The sequence below is a fragment of the Macrosteles quadrilineatus genome, unplaced genomic scaffold (genome assembly GCF_028750875.1).
Source record: "Macrosteles quadrilineatus isolate MER2022 unplaced genomic scaffold, UCM_ALF_1.0 Scaffold_128__1_contigs__length_305072, whole genome shotgun sequence".
Taxonomy (NCBI): domain Eukaryota; kingdom Metazoa; phylum Arthropoda; class Insecta; order Hemiptera; family Cicadellidae; genus Macrosteles; species Macrosteles quadrilineatus.
Window position 1 is genome coordinate 249,473 of NW_026542721.1, and position 14,539 is coordinate 264,011.

At 32.3% G+C, this 14,539-nt stretch overlaps 1 protein-coding gene across 1 annotated transcript; it reads left to right on the top strand.

Annotated features, from left to right (window-relative positions):
* Positions 1–559: 559 nt before the first annotated feature.
* On the top strand, positions 560–13,455 carry LOC128982135 (cytochrome P450 4V2-like). Its single transcript, XM_054401184.1, has 13 exons — positions 560–596; positions 4,357–4,545; positions 5,054–5,175; positions 6,247–6,337; positions 7,670–7,855; positions 8,339–8,414; positions 8,904–9,036; positions 9,335–9,404; positions 9,819–9,919; positions 10,621–10,689; positions 11,433–11,598; positions 12,395–12,574; positions 13,227–13,455. Exons 2-13 carry the CDS (start codon positions 4,359–4,361, stop codon positions 13,385–13,387), a joined length of 1,542 nt encoding a protein of 513 aa, XP_054257159.1. The 5' UTR covers positions 560–596; positions 4,357–4,358; the 3' UTR covers positions 13,388–13,455.
* Positions 13,456–14,539: the final 1,084 nt, after the last annotated feature.

The following is a 14,539-nucleotide window of genomic DNA, read 5'->3' on the forward strand; positions in this document are numbered from 1 at the left end:
ATAATAATCTAATGTGAATCTAGTTCCGAATGAGTTATCGGAAGTCGGAAGTATGTTTAATCCATGGAGTTATCTTGGAGCTGTCTTTACACCTACGAGCCAAAAAAATAGAAAACCTTTTTGCCCAAGCAACTGGCTGACGTTTGGAAAATAGTCTTCCACACGGACAAATTCCAACACCGGCGAAGATTCCTACACTGAGTAATCTCGTGAAAGAAAAGTCTTTCAAAACTGTATATATGTATACACTCAAAGATAGCGACCATCATCAGTTATATAAGCATAACTACCCCATCTTACAAGTCAATGCTTCATTTAATCTCGAATTCGAGGCACGTTTGAAGGGCGGCCACTTAGTGCTAACGATCGTTTACGTGCTCTAACATTGTAATCTAAAACTGCCATGTGGTTAACATTGCTAGGATGACAAGAATGCTCAAGTATTCCTCATCTTCGCCAGCCATCAATGGTCTGTCCAAGCTGAGTCAAGGCAGACTTGGATTAATAGTTTTCTTCAGGGACTCCAAGACAAACTTGGGGCAGTCTTTTTCCTAGTTGACTTACGACAGGATCTCTGCGCTTTACTCTAGTACCAGGTAACAATTTTGAAAATAGTGATACAAAAGAATATCAAAATAGTTTGAAAGATTAATTGATATTGAAGGAACTAAAGTGTTTTCAAATTTAGCAATAAAAATAATATCACCCACATAATACAGATTTGATATGTTAATTTTATTAAATATTTGGACATAGTAAGGCAATCACAGGTGTGAAATCTCACCCGCAAAAAATCTTAGTCCTTTTAGCGTCAAATGTAAGTTAAGGACTTAATGCTTAAGGCCTAAAATACATTGTATTCATTTGCCCGTCTTGGAATTACATTATAAATACGGAGGCGAATAGAATTTTTTGGTTGTATTTTGTATAATTCTATTTTGTGTACCAAACGCTTGCATGTAAAATTTATTTCCTATGCAAGATTCAACGGGATATTTATCGATATTGTAGAACATTCCTATGTACAAGAAGAGTTAATGTTTATGGCATGAATATAACACTTTTTTAGGTATATAAAATATATGAAGGCCTTTTTTGTAATTTTATTATATTCTAATGGAAACTTTAAATAAAAAAAAATTTCTCATTTATCTTAGATATATAATACAGTCGTCTCTGTCTCTATGTAGATATAACACTAGCAATAATGCAGCCTGAATTTTAACAAATAAATTGACAACTTTTACAGTTTTAAATAATACTGGTTAGGTTAAAAATACTAACTACTCAGCAATAATTTAATATTAATGCTGTTTGTTAACAGTTTCTTACAATAAATTAATCTTATTATGTTGGTTTTCGTTGTTATTGTAATTTAAAAATTCATGTTCTGTAATGTTTATACACGAATGTTTATACAACAATAAGTAACCGGTATACCAGTTTTGAGCTGAACGACTTCACAAGATTTAGTCATTTCCATCCTCTTATATTAAAATTCCAACAATAAAGATTAATTTAAAATTGATTTGTTAAAAACTCGGATTTTAAAGATGGATTCTGTAGTATAACCTTAAAAATTCCTAACATAAATACATAGATTTATTAAAATTAAATTTCACAATTTAATTTAGTAGCAAATATTTACTTGACTTTTAATAAAATTTACCGCTAAGCCAATGTTATCATAAATAGACAGTGGACAACTGAGATGAATTTTGGGTGAGTTTTAACCAAAATTAAGTATTTTTAACTTTTTACTTATTTTTGCTGTAAGTGTGCGCGTCCAACAAAAATTATTTCATTAGAATCATATATTTATGTTTAAAGGAAAAGATAAGTATAACTCATGTAGACATAATTAAATCAATCAACATATCCCTAGGACTCAGAAGACTGGGAAAGGAAAATGTTTAACTTGAAGAGCCTATAAAATATTTTCTAAGCCCTATTAGTATAACAACTGGTATATATTTTTAAATCATACTATTCAAACCCACAAGTGAATACAGCCCATAACTTCCAACACTTTCAGTTTCTGTAAATATCTCCAGTAGAGTGGTCTCTGCAGAGCCGTTGACCTGATACAGTGTTGCCTTCAGTACTTCCAACCATCAAAGTCTCCGCGGTCTAGGAATGTTGCACAACCTGACGTATCATTCCTCTACTTGTATGACCATCTCCTTGACCTACAGAAGCTGGGAGAGGTCATGGAAGATGTGATTCTAAATAAAACTGTAGAAACAGTTGGAATTGACCCTTATTGCCCTTATTCATTTTGAGTTATAAATTAAATTTTAAATTATGAAGTAGGCTACTAGAGCTCGCGCCGTGGTCGAAAACTTGACCAAAAGAATGTATTGTGCAAACTTTTCTATTTTCGACCCACGCTGTAAATAAAACATGTGATCGGAATTTCTTCCATTTGTTTTGATTTTCTGTTTATATTTTGTTGTTATTTCGTCACCAACATGGCAACCAGTTAGGGCCAAGTTAATTTTTATTTAACTTTAAATTTATTTCTTGTGCTTATTTTTGAGCCTATTTTCATTTATAAAGGGATTCTGCACATATACAGGCAAATAATCTTTCTAACAGTATGCGTAGATTTTCCCTGCGATGCCAAGGATCTGAGAAAAAGGGGTCTTAATAAACTTGCTCGTCTAAATATATAGAATTAGCCCCATGTTAAATCTCCATAAGAAAAGTTTAATTTCCATTTTTGACCCAATTAACATAAATATTTTCAAAATACAAATAAAACCTGCACATATAGGAGCGTTAACCTTTCTTTTGATACAACCCGCGTGTAATTCGGTTTAATAGTATGGTCAGGGTAACTGTCATAAGTTTTGCAAACGTTTTTTAACCTAATATAAGATGGTTTTTTAATTATAACTCAATTGCATAAGTTATGATTAATATAAGCATATTTTACTAGGAACCGTAAATCAGATGTAAGAAACCTAGTGCCAAGGATTATGAATGGCCCTGGCGTTTATAACTAGTTATTATGTTTATACGAACCTAAAACTTTAGCAACGGCTGAGTCAAGAATCTTAGATGTATTAGAATTGACCTCGATTGACATGCTTACAACTAAAGTATGTAATTTCTTTCTTTTGCAGCAAGTTATAAAATAAAATTTCGTAAAATGTTGTAGCTTTCTAAATAAATTAAAAAAGGAAAAATACTACGTAAAATGGAGTGAAAAGGGGTTATTAAATGTATATAACCTTATAGAATTGCTAGTCGCTTAGCTCATGATTCGCAACGAAGTATTGACCCGAATCTGAATCTGAAGCTGCTCTAAAAAGCTAATGATCAATTAATCTAGACTTTTAAGCAATTTTTACGGAGAATCTTATCACTATAAAATATATTACCGTAAAAAATAGTTTATTTAAAAAAATATATTTAATTTACATTTGTTTTAATCAAATGTGTGGCATTGTATCATTTAAACAAATTAAAATTGTAAATAAAGTAAATAAAATGTTATAGTTATTCCTTCGAGGCCAATCAATATGTACTAACCAAAGCCACACCTGGCCTGAGGAAGCCCTCTAAGACAATATAACAGAACAGAATATGCTTATTACAATTTCCAGCACACTACTGCAACTAAATCACGTTCTTTGATACAGGGACTCCCAATGTTAAAAACCTTCTTGTCTAAACCAAATTGAAGCCTGTGTTCTTCGACTATGTATTCACCATTTATTGTGTGCCGTATACATTTCGTATGGGTTCTTTAGTGGAAACGAATAAAAATCGAGTTGTATAATACTTCATTACGCATTGGCGTTAATGTGCATTAAAATAAACTATTTAATATACAGTATATTTAAAAAACTATACAGTATCTTTAGTTAAAGGTGATAATATCGTGAACCCTGGCTTCACTTTTGCAATGAATACTGGGTAATCCGTGATGAAGAACCATAAAAGGGATGTATTTGACTATGTGATATATAGTTCGGCACTGCAGCCTAAATATTTTTAGTATTAGGCCATCACAAATGTGGATTTTTATATCAAATTAGACTTTTAGGGCAAATCGATAGGGGCAAAATAAATGAGATCATAATTGTGTTGTTGACTAAGATAAGCTGCTTTCATAGCCTGAACCATTGATCAAAAGTCAAGGACTAATCAAGGACAGTTTTGTCCGTTTTTAAACCATAAAAAAGCTTCAGTCTTTTCAATGATTAAATTGGCAACCTTCGTGGAATTTATTTTTAAAATTCTACATAACTTCTTAGGTTGTTAGCTATAAGTGCCCACAAAGTTATAATTTTGTGAGATTAATTTTATTCAAATCTGGATCACAAAGTTCTCCGTTTCTTTCCCCAGCCATGTTGGGGGTATTGGTGAGCGTGGTGACGTCAGTCCTCGCATACGTCCTGCTGCTTCTTCTAGTAGTCTGGTGCTGGTTCCAGTGGACCAAATGGGACTTTCTACAAGTTGCCAGGAGGATGCCATCTACAGTTAAAGTATTTCCAATCATTGGGAGCTTACATTTGATGCTCGGAGGCAATGAAGGTAGGAGGAGGATTTGTGGAAGTTTTACTACGGGTAAAGAGTTTTTTATGGACCCACAAGATAAGTTATAGGAAAATACGATACCTTTTCTTTAGAGTATGTCGATATACTTTAATATTTATTTGTTAAAACAAAGTTCTATGCAGAAATACGTTTTAGTTTAATGGACTTAATCATTATAATAAGGTATAAGGTACAACACAAGTAAATAGTCCTTAAAACTACCTTTATTTGGATATTATTTGTACGAATATCAATAAAGAGATGCATTTAATTACATTGAGATAAGGACGCAACGAGGAAAATATGAGTGAAGAATATTATGTATAGGTTCATACACAATATTCAAGGGTTAAACTACATATTTCTTACTGGTTACGAAAAGGTCAACTTCATTACATTAACGAAATGTAACATATAAAATCGTGGAGGGTTGCAGGATTATATAAAATCCCATATTAAGTACTACTTTTAAAATTATTATTACAATTGGTACTTTTTGATGCAGGTTTCACGAGATCAGCAATTATCAACATGTCAAAAGCAGCTGTAAGCACAGGCCTCTATAACGTGTGTGTCTGGCTTGGCCCTCTACCTGTATTGCTCTTTCATAAAGTTGAAGATGTTCAGGTTAGATTTAGATAATCCTATTTAATTTATCTAAACATATAAAAGTAAAAGCTCTCACTGGCTGATTCATCACTAATTCTTCAACTTCCAGACTAGCTAGAAGGCTGAGTTTTGGGAACTACAGTATAATCATTATTCAGGTCAAAAATTGGAAATCCGTCCCGGGACTTTTTTAGCTCACCGTATAAACACTACAAACTATTTCTTCTAGCTACGACCACGTCAAAAAATTTGTAGTCTCGGTCTCGTTGCAGACTACCATGTTCAGAGAGGAACATCTTACAAAAAATATACATTTCAATAGCGCATAATGAAATCAAAATACCCCCACCACAGCAAACCTGCAGACTAAGCGAATTTACACTTGCCTGATTTGATTTTCGCATTTAAATAACATTAGGTTTGATGAGTACCAAGGTTTGCTGCTACTGAGAGGGTAATAAAGTGTGTTTTTTAGTAAAATAATATAGCTCTTTATAAAATAAATAGTTTTGCCAAGTTTAATCAAAATATATCTATTAACAAGCTAACTACAACAGTTTACTTATTTTCTATAAGAATAAAAAGAGAATTTTGAGTTAAAAGTTTTTCCATTGTTATCCATTTAAACAATAACCGTAAAACTATTTATTTTTTATTTTAAGCTGTTCAAAAAGTTTAGAGAGAAATTAGAAAATCTTATGTCTTGAGGGTCAAAAATGGGGAAACCCCCTGAAATATATGTATATTGGAATATACGCATAGACACAAATTTTAACAAATAGTGTTTTTGGCCACTGGATACATCAGAATGAAAAGTAAATCGGTCCCGGGCCTAGGTCTTACCGTGTCACCTACGGTAATATCTACTTTATTTTACGGAAATTCGCTAAAAGAGTGCCAATAGGCGAAACATAAAATAAATTATTAGTCATGACATAAACATAAATTCCGCGAATAGTTAATCATGTACGTTAAGAATCAACGAAATATAAATAAAGACATTAGTTGGTTGAATAATTTTTTAAAAAGATAACGCTATAAAATACACAGGAATATGACCCTTGGATGTATATATTTTTTATTTTCCAGAAAATATTAACTACGTCTGCTGCATTTGAGAAAGCGTCTGAATTGGACTATTTTAAATATGCAGCCGGGAATGGTCTATTGACTGCTCCAGGTGAGTGATAGTGGAGTGGATTAGTATTTATATGCAGTATGGCACTGATACTTATAGGTAGTAACAACACCAATATCAGTAACAGTAATAGTAATACCCCCCGCCACAGCAAACCTGCAGAATAAGTGAATAATTGTGGTTTGCCTAATTGGATTTTCCCTTAAATCTACTGAAATAACATTAAGTTTAACGAGTACCTAGGTTTGCTGCTACAGGGAGGTTAATAATCATAATCACTAACCTTACTTTATCTTATATATATATATATATGTGTGTCCGTTAGCGCGATAACTCGAGCAAAAATGATCCGATTTTGATGAAATTTGGTAGAAACGTGTAAACCTACGTTTATTCGAACGAGTTCGAAACCAACATAATCGGACCATGGGATCAGGGGTTTATGGGGGGTTTTATGGGGTAAAAATGGGATTTTCCCATTTTTGACCCTAAAAACCAAATATTTTACAATTTCTTTCAAAACCATTTTATAGGGCTTAAAAAAGAAATAATTTAGTACATTTGAAGCGCTGTTGTATGCCTAACAGTCAGTCACAAAGAAAATTAAAAAAAAATTAATTTAAAATTCACATGTTATTCTTATGGAGAAAATGAAAACAGTCGTAGTTTACTTGTTCATAGTTATATGTTGATAAAATTTGGCAAATTTATTTATTTAATCCTATAATATTGAGGTATGGTCAAAAAACACTTTTTACCTTCCCTGTAGCAGCAAATCTAAGCACTCGTTAAATCTAATGTTATTAAAATTGGGAATAAATATGTCTTATTTATGGAAATATTTTAGTAAACATGTAATCAGTAAAGTTTAAATTCGTTTAACCTGCAGGTTTGCTGCGGCGGGGATATTTGTTGTTAAATTGTCTATTTATATTGCTTTTCGTGCAACATGTGTAGCTGTTACGTCCTGAAATCATGTATATTTATTCATCGAAAACTGTGTTGTTATCGTATTTCATGTTATTATGTTTCATATTATTTATTATTATTTCATATTTATTATAATATTGATTTATTGCTCACACATAACTATTTCACTTTAAGTCACATTTAATTTTTATCAATGTCAACTCAACTCTCTTGTAAAATGGCGTTTGCCATCCATGTAATAAATAAATACAAAAAAGAAAAAAAGAAAATGGGTCTCGGGCCCAGGTCTTACCGTGCCACCTACGAAAATAGCTACTTCCCTATAGGGAAATTCACTTAAAAACGGTTGTTTTAAAAGACTTTTTAGTTTACATCACAAAATATTCAACATTTAGCTTTGAACGTTGAATACAATTTTATCAATCAACAAACCTTACGTTTCAGGTCACATTTGGAAGATCACCAGACGCCACATTAGCCCTCTATTTCACGCTCGCAACGTAGAGCAGATGATGTCAGTGTTTAACAGCAACAGTAAGGAGATGGTGTCTCATATAGAGGAGCATCTGAGCGGTGAATCTCTCGATGTATTGCACCCCTCAATGAGTGTCTCTCTGAAAACTGTCTGTCGTAAGTTATATTCTCAACAATAGAACTAACTACTATAATGGATTCATAGCCTCCTCCAACATAAGGCCTCAATGATCGATGTGGCAACTTCACACTTACCAGCCAATTGCCATGGTACAGTTTTTAACAAACGTGTAAACTTTAGCCTTGCACAGATTCTCCATGTGAATTAGTGTTATAGCTGTTTCTGTAGGCCAGGACTGCAGCGTTGCACTTTTTTCTGCATGGCCTTTTTTGAGGAGGTTATGCTTTTGGTAAGCTATGTAATTGTGGTATAAAACTATAATGATACATTGAATTGTATTAATACAATTAGAGCGTTTCATACGAATAAATAAAACAACACAATAAATACATAATTATATATGTAATTCAGCAGAAAAGAAATACAATCAATGCATTTGTTAAATGGATACATCAACTTAAACGAATAAACTAATGGGGAAAAATTGAATTGTTCAGTTAATTGTATTATGTCCATAGAACTGATTTTCGGGACCGAGTTGGATTTTGATACCAGATCCAAGGAATTTCAAGGCTTGATCAAAGTAGTAGAAAAGTAAGTATACATGTCAAATGCACTTAAAATTGCCATTAAAGAAATAGTATCGCGTAAAGGCTTTGATTAGCTTTTGATCAGTATATTTGCCAGATATGCTGTTCATATATACTAATTTATACTTCAAATCCTATTTTGTATAATGAACATGCCATAAGTTAAATGTTTTACATTTGCCAACACTTCTTAAACGTACGATTGTATGTTATATTTACAAATATATGCTGATAAATTAACAGTGCCATACAAAGCTATTTATGAATTAATATTGCCAATTTACATAAAAACATAAAAAATATAAGCAATTTAGGTAGTCTAAAACGTTCTTACGCAGGAACGTTGTAAATGAAAAATACATTTTTGTTGGTGATTGTGTGTTATTTTGCAATGTCTAGCTATATCCAAGCAAAATTGTGTTTATTTCGGCACACTAGTAAACAAGCTTATTAGAATAAAAAATATGTAATTCAAATAACAATTTTGTGGCAGGATTCCCGACTATTTCTCCCAGAGAATGATCAAGCCTTGGCTGAGGGTCGACCCCATTTTTGAGTTTCTATACAGAAAAGAGCTGAAAGAAATGGACAAATTATGGACACAATTTACAGAAGCTCCACTCAAGGTATAAAGCATACTTATGTTTGATTGAATTGTGTATCCAAACCTTTAAAAAAACATCATTCTACTCCACTGGAAAAATAGTTATTGTGTTAGAGTTTTGAATGATCTAAAAACAGAGAGCGCAATGACAAAAATTTCAAATCCTGCAAAACTACAAAGATACAATGAGCCTTGGCTGCATGTGCATTCAAACATAGTTCCTGACCGTTGAAAAAAGTGTTAAAATGTAAGCTAGGTAATTAATTTTAGTATGAAATGTTAACGAAATATTATGATTTAAGATGTTTGGTGTGTTTCAGGTTGCAAACACCAACCATGCAAACAAAAACAAATCAACGGAAAACGAGAACGAGGAGAGTGAACATGAAGGTAAATATGGTCAATGAACATACAATTCGTTTACTTGAATTAAATAACTTGATCCAACTGTTAAGTTATTTATTAATGGAAATAAAATATAATATTCTTATTAGTTTAAAAGTAGGTACAAAATATTTCACAGACGTACAAACTCTAAGCTACTACGTACAAAGTTTTGGGTGATTTTTTCAAAAAGCTTTGTACGTAGCTGCATTTTAAATAAGAAATGTAATAGGTTCTTATCGAGTCGTTAAGTTATAATAACGACAAGACATAGATAATGGAAGATACAAAACTCCGTTTTAAAATAATTTGTTAAGTTAAGTGAATTAAGGAGGATACTTTTACTCACAGTTCTCCAATATTTTCGTTTATGATTCTTATTTTATGGACAGAACTGCAACTAATATTTTTGTATTTTAGGTCCTTTAAATCTGATTGATGTATACAGAGAGCTTCAAAAGAAATATCCTCAGTTTACAGAAAGTGATTTGAAAGGTGAAATGGTAACTTTGTATTGTACGGTAAGTACCTTTAAATACACAATACCAATTACTGTACTAGACTATGAATGCATTCTATGCCCGTACCTATAAATGGTAGGTCAAAGACTTACTTATTTTATCAAAGATAGTTATTGTGTTTAAATCGCTGCTTAATTGGGTAATTAATTTCGGTGTAAACGTTAATTATCATTCGTAATAAACAAAAAATAGAGTTATCAATATCTCATGTATTTAATGACAAATGTAGTTGAATGATTTAACTAAGCAATATTAATTCATTTGCTGTTTTCTTATGTTACTTTTATATGTTATAACTTTCTTATTATTATTTAGTATCTTTAAAGAAGTTTATATGAAGCTTTGATAAAATAAATAAAATAATCTTTGCGTTAAGCTGGCCGCTTTAATAGGCTACCTTTATTTTATTTATGAATTAGACTAACTACATGGACCAACTACCAACTAACCAATAAAACCAACTACAGGAGTAATCAACTTTACAGTTTTCTCCTATAGTTTGTTACACTGTGGCAGTTCATGGTGAGATAAAATTAAAATGAAGTTTTAACATTTTAAATCGGTTACAATTATAATATATAAAAGTAAGGTCTACTGAATGTCAGTATATTTATCCATCCATTAGACTAACACTGAATGTGATCAAGTTCAACCAAATTTACAGTAAAAACTTTACATACTGACTTTGGATGTTTTAACAGGGTACGGACACTATTAGTCTGACTGTGTCTTCTTGCTTAATGGTTCTCGGTAAACTACAAGAAATCCAGGTAATCAACATAATAATTTTATATTACGTGTTTTGCAATGTGTGATAACCAAAACGGAATGATTTCCTTTATTCAATTAGATAATGTTTATGTGATTTTAAGACACTAAAGAGACACATGAGTGAATGAGATATTAGTTTTGCTATTGATTAAGATCACCCGGTTTTAACGCTAGGTCTATCCTCCCCTATCCTATCGTATACTCTAATACGAGCAATGTCTGCCTGTCTGTCATATATCTCGAAATCCAGCGGAAAGATTTTGACTAAATTTTGGAATTAGGGTCTTGTAGCCCTAAAAACGTGATTGGCGACAGCCACTACCTCATCGCTACACAACTCATTTGAAAATGTAAAAATTTAACATTGGTCTTTAGGGTTGCCAACTAACTAAGTTAACAAATTTTAAAACATTTTTGGAATGTAGGGCTTGCAATAGTTGAACGGCATTTTGCATATTTGAGTTTACTATTTTTTAAGCACCCCGCGCTACATTCCTAACTAGTTTACACGTTTTTAAAATTTGTTGCAAATGTAGCTTTGTCCCGAAATGTTGAATAAGAGTGCCCTGAAAGGGTTGGCCACCAAAATACCCTTAAAACTCATATGTAATCATGAACATGGGGTTAATTGATTGGAATTGGGAGTAATTCTTTTCACTATTTCTAAATGAGTAGTTAAAAGAACTTTTTGGAACAATTGTTGACTATTCCTAAAAATTCAAAATGTGTATTGTACATTTAGGAGCGGGTGTACGAGGAGATCACTGAGGTAGTGGGTCAGGACGATGACGTCACGACAGATCACATCAGCAAGATGCAGTATCTTGACCAGGTGTACAAGGAGACGTTGAGGTGGGCGATCATAGTGCCTTACGTCAGCAGGAGAACTACAGAGGACCTGAAACTGAGTACGATGTGGACTGTTGTAGTTAGACTAAGTACTGGGGCAGGTCTGGGGGTTAAAATGGCAAACCAAGGTCCAGATTGTTATGGCTCAAATGCAGCCAATCAAAAATCGCTATCTGTTTTGTTTGGTTGTGTATCACAAGCTGTGGGTGTGAAAATTTAGAAAACTATAATATCCCTCTTGAGAAAGGAAATTGTAATTTCCTCTCGAGAAAGGAAAGCTCCGGAGAGTATCTGTAAATAAAACTACCCTCCACTTTAATCACACACTAGGATACTTTTTCCTTGAATCGTCAATTTGTCACAAGTTGTCTATCAGCTAATTTACCTTGTGGTTACATGTCAATATTTTGAAATAACGAATTCATAAAATCAACCCTTCAACTTGTCAACTTGTTAAATGTCAATATTTGTTTTATGTAAGACAAATTTAATATTCCCAGAGTCAATGTACTTTGATATGAAAATTAAACAATACTCTTTTTATCGCCAATATTTCTATGTCTATGTAAAAATATGAGTGTTAATATTTTGAAAAATAAAACTATATTTGTTTACAAAACATTTAACTCAAGATTACAAAACTCTAAACCACAGGTAACACATAATGATAAACTTAGATTTATATTTAAATGTTTCTTCGCAAAATTTCAAACGTTTTACTGCAGTTTTAAAAGGTAATCTTTTTGTCAATGTGTTCAATAGAGTATTTAGTGACCATGTATAAAAATGTCTGTATACAGCGTAAAAAAGACGTATAAACATCATCAACTTTTGCCACAAACTTTTATTTTCCAGGCACATGCACCGTCCCAGCGGGTAACTCTGTGGTCGCTTGTCTTGTTGGGCCTCACATGGACCCCAACATCTACCCTGATCCCGACAAATTTGACCCGGAACACTTCTCTCCTGAAAACCCCGCCTCCAGAAACAAACACGCCTTTATTCCATTCAGCACAGGAAGCAGAATGTGCATTGGTAAAGTATTAGCATTGAGTACACACGTATACTCAGTATACTTAATGGTACAGTATTAGCAATATTAGTTTAATTTAATTGTGCCAATTCACTAAGCCTCACGTTCAAATAGTTTTAAAACGTGTGTATTTGTTTTTGAAATTCTTTCTCAGTCTGATAGTTTCCATACAAGTATCCTCACAATTGAAATGCCGATTTAGAATAAAATTTAGAACCTTAATGTAATAATGAAAACCTGTCAATTATACCAAAGGACAAGAGGAGCTCTCATTTGAATCTAATTGGCTCGTTCGTGAGTGCGAGAATAGATTTAAGTTCTGTAACGCAATAAAAGATTGTCAAGATCATTATTGCAAATTTACCAAGTGTTGATAATTTAGGAGAATGATACAAAACATCCCTTAACAGCAATTAATTCGAGGCAAGAAGGGAAAATAACTTTTGTCTTACTTGCTTTAATTTCATGTAATAAGAAATAAGACAGCATTTATTGACTAATATGAGCTCCTTCGTTTGAGACTTTTTTCTAAACCCACAACTCTGATCATTTTCTGCTCCTATTTAACATTTTTTTCAAGTGACTTAACAGCTTGACTACTTAGCAGCAGCGTTTACAATTTAAGGAGAAATTCTCAAAAGGGCTATGTTTCAGGCAAAACCTACACTGAAAACCTAGTCAAGACGATGCTAGTTCAGGTCCTCAGAAAATTAAAGGTATCCACGGACCTCGACATTTATAATCTCAAGAAGAAGTACGTAGTCACTCTAGTCAGCAGTGAAGGCTACCCTATCAAGTTTTCACAAAGAACGTGACATTAAAACCCGTAGCTTTCTATTGTCTTGTGATATTACTTTCTTTATTAAAGTCTTGTTATAAGGTGTCTTTTATTTTTGCTACTAACCCCTTGTTTGAACTGTGATTTCTTTATAATTTGCCTTTTACTTGGGATAAATTTTCAAGTGTTTACAAGAGTGGTTGTAGTTATTCATTTAAATTACAAATTAGCAACATAATTAATCTAATATGCCATTCTTGTTTTCAATTCTAAGATTTTTTTTTATTAACTCAAAACGAGTACTTTTAATATGCGATAAATTACTTTTTTACAGTACATGGTTTTGAAACATATTGTTGTGGTAATTTTTCAATCTTAAACAATTATGTTTAAGTGTTTAGTACCTGGGGACCGAGCCATGGCTCGTTACTACGACCACAGATGAAGTAATATAAAAAACTTCATCTATGCTACGACTATCCGCAGTAATATCCTGATTTTTAGACCAATTCATAAATTACAAGGAAAAAATGTGGTTCGGATTACACTATAAACTGTATGCCCTTTAACAGCTGTGTTTAAGGAACATGTCAGACTTAGTCAGTAACAAAGACTACAAGATCACACCATTCATCCTACACTTATCTCCATTTATACTTGGCTTAAAACCTTTGCATAGTCGCCATTAAAAATTTAAAGTATTGAAGTATAGTTTATTTCTATTGTACCCCTATATCGAGTTACTGTATTTTGTAATTTGCCAGTATACTGTGAATGGCTTGTTATAAACACATTATTATGTTTATTTTTCAACCATAACCATATGTGTTTTATTTAATTTTACAAGACTAAAAAATCTTTTGGTACTGAAAAAATTTCCAATAATAAAAAAATACATATATTTTGCTCTTAATATGAACTTTCTACACCAAAATTATACGTTCGCAAGTATTTTAATTTTAAAACTACCTTTTGAGAATAACATGCCTACTGAAAACATGACTCTTTAATGGGTTGAAATTTACTATTTAACCTTAAACCCTGGAAGTTTATAAACCTTTATTCACAGTTTTATAGATGTTAAACACGCCTACCTCGCATCGGAAATATACAAGACCTACAATTATAACCATCTGTATCTTTTTCCATATGTAAAAAAAGATTTCGATAAGATGTTTAAGAAAAAATC

What these genes read in the sequence shown, in the direction of transcription:
- LOC128982135 (XM_054401184.1), top strand. Translation starts at nt 4,359, where the DNA reads ATGTTGGGGGTATTGGTGAGCGTGGTGACGTCAGTCCTCGCATACGTC. An exon ending in GATGCTCGGAGGCAATGAAG is followed by an intron (nt 4,546 to 5,053) that starts GTAGGAGGAGGA and finishes TTTTTGATGCAG; the next exon opens with GTTTCACGAGATCAGCAATT. An exon ending in TACAGAGGACCTGAAACTGA is followed by an intron (nt 11,599 to 12,394) that starts GTACGATGTGGA and finishes TTTATTTTCCAG; the next exon opens with GCACATGCACCGTCCCAGCG.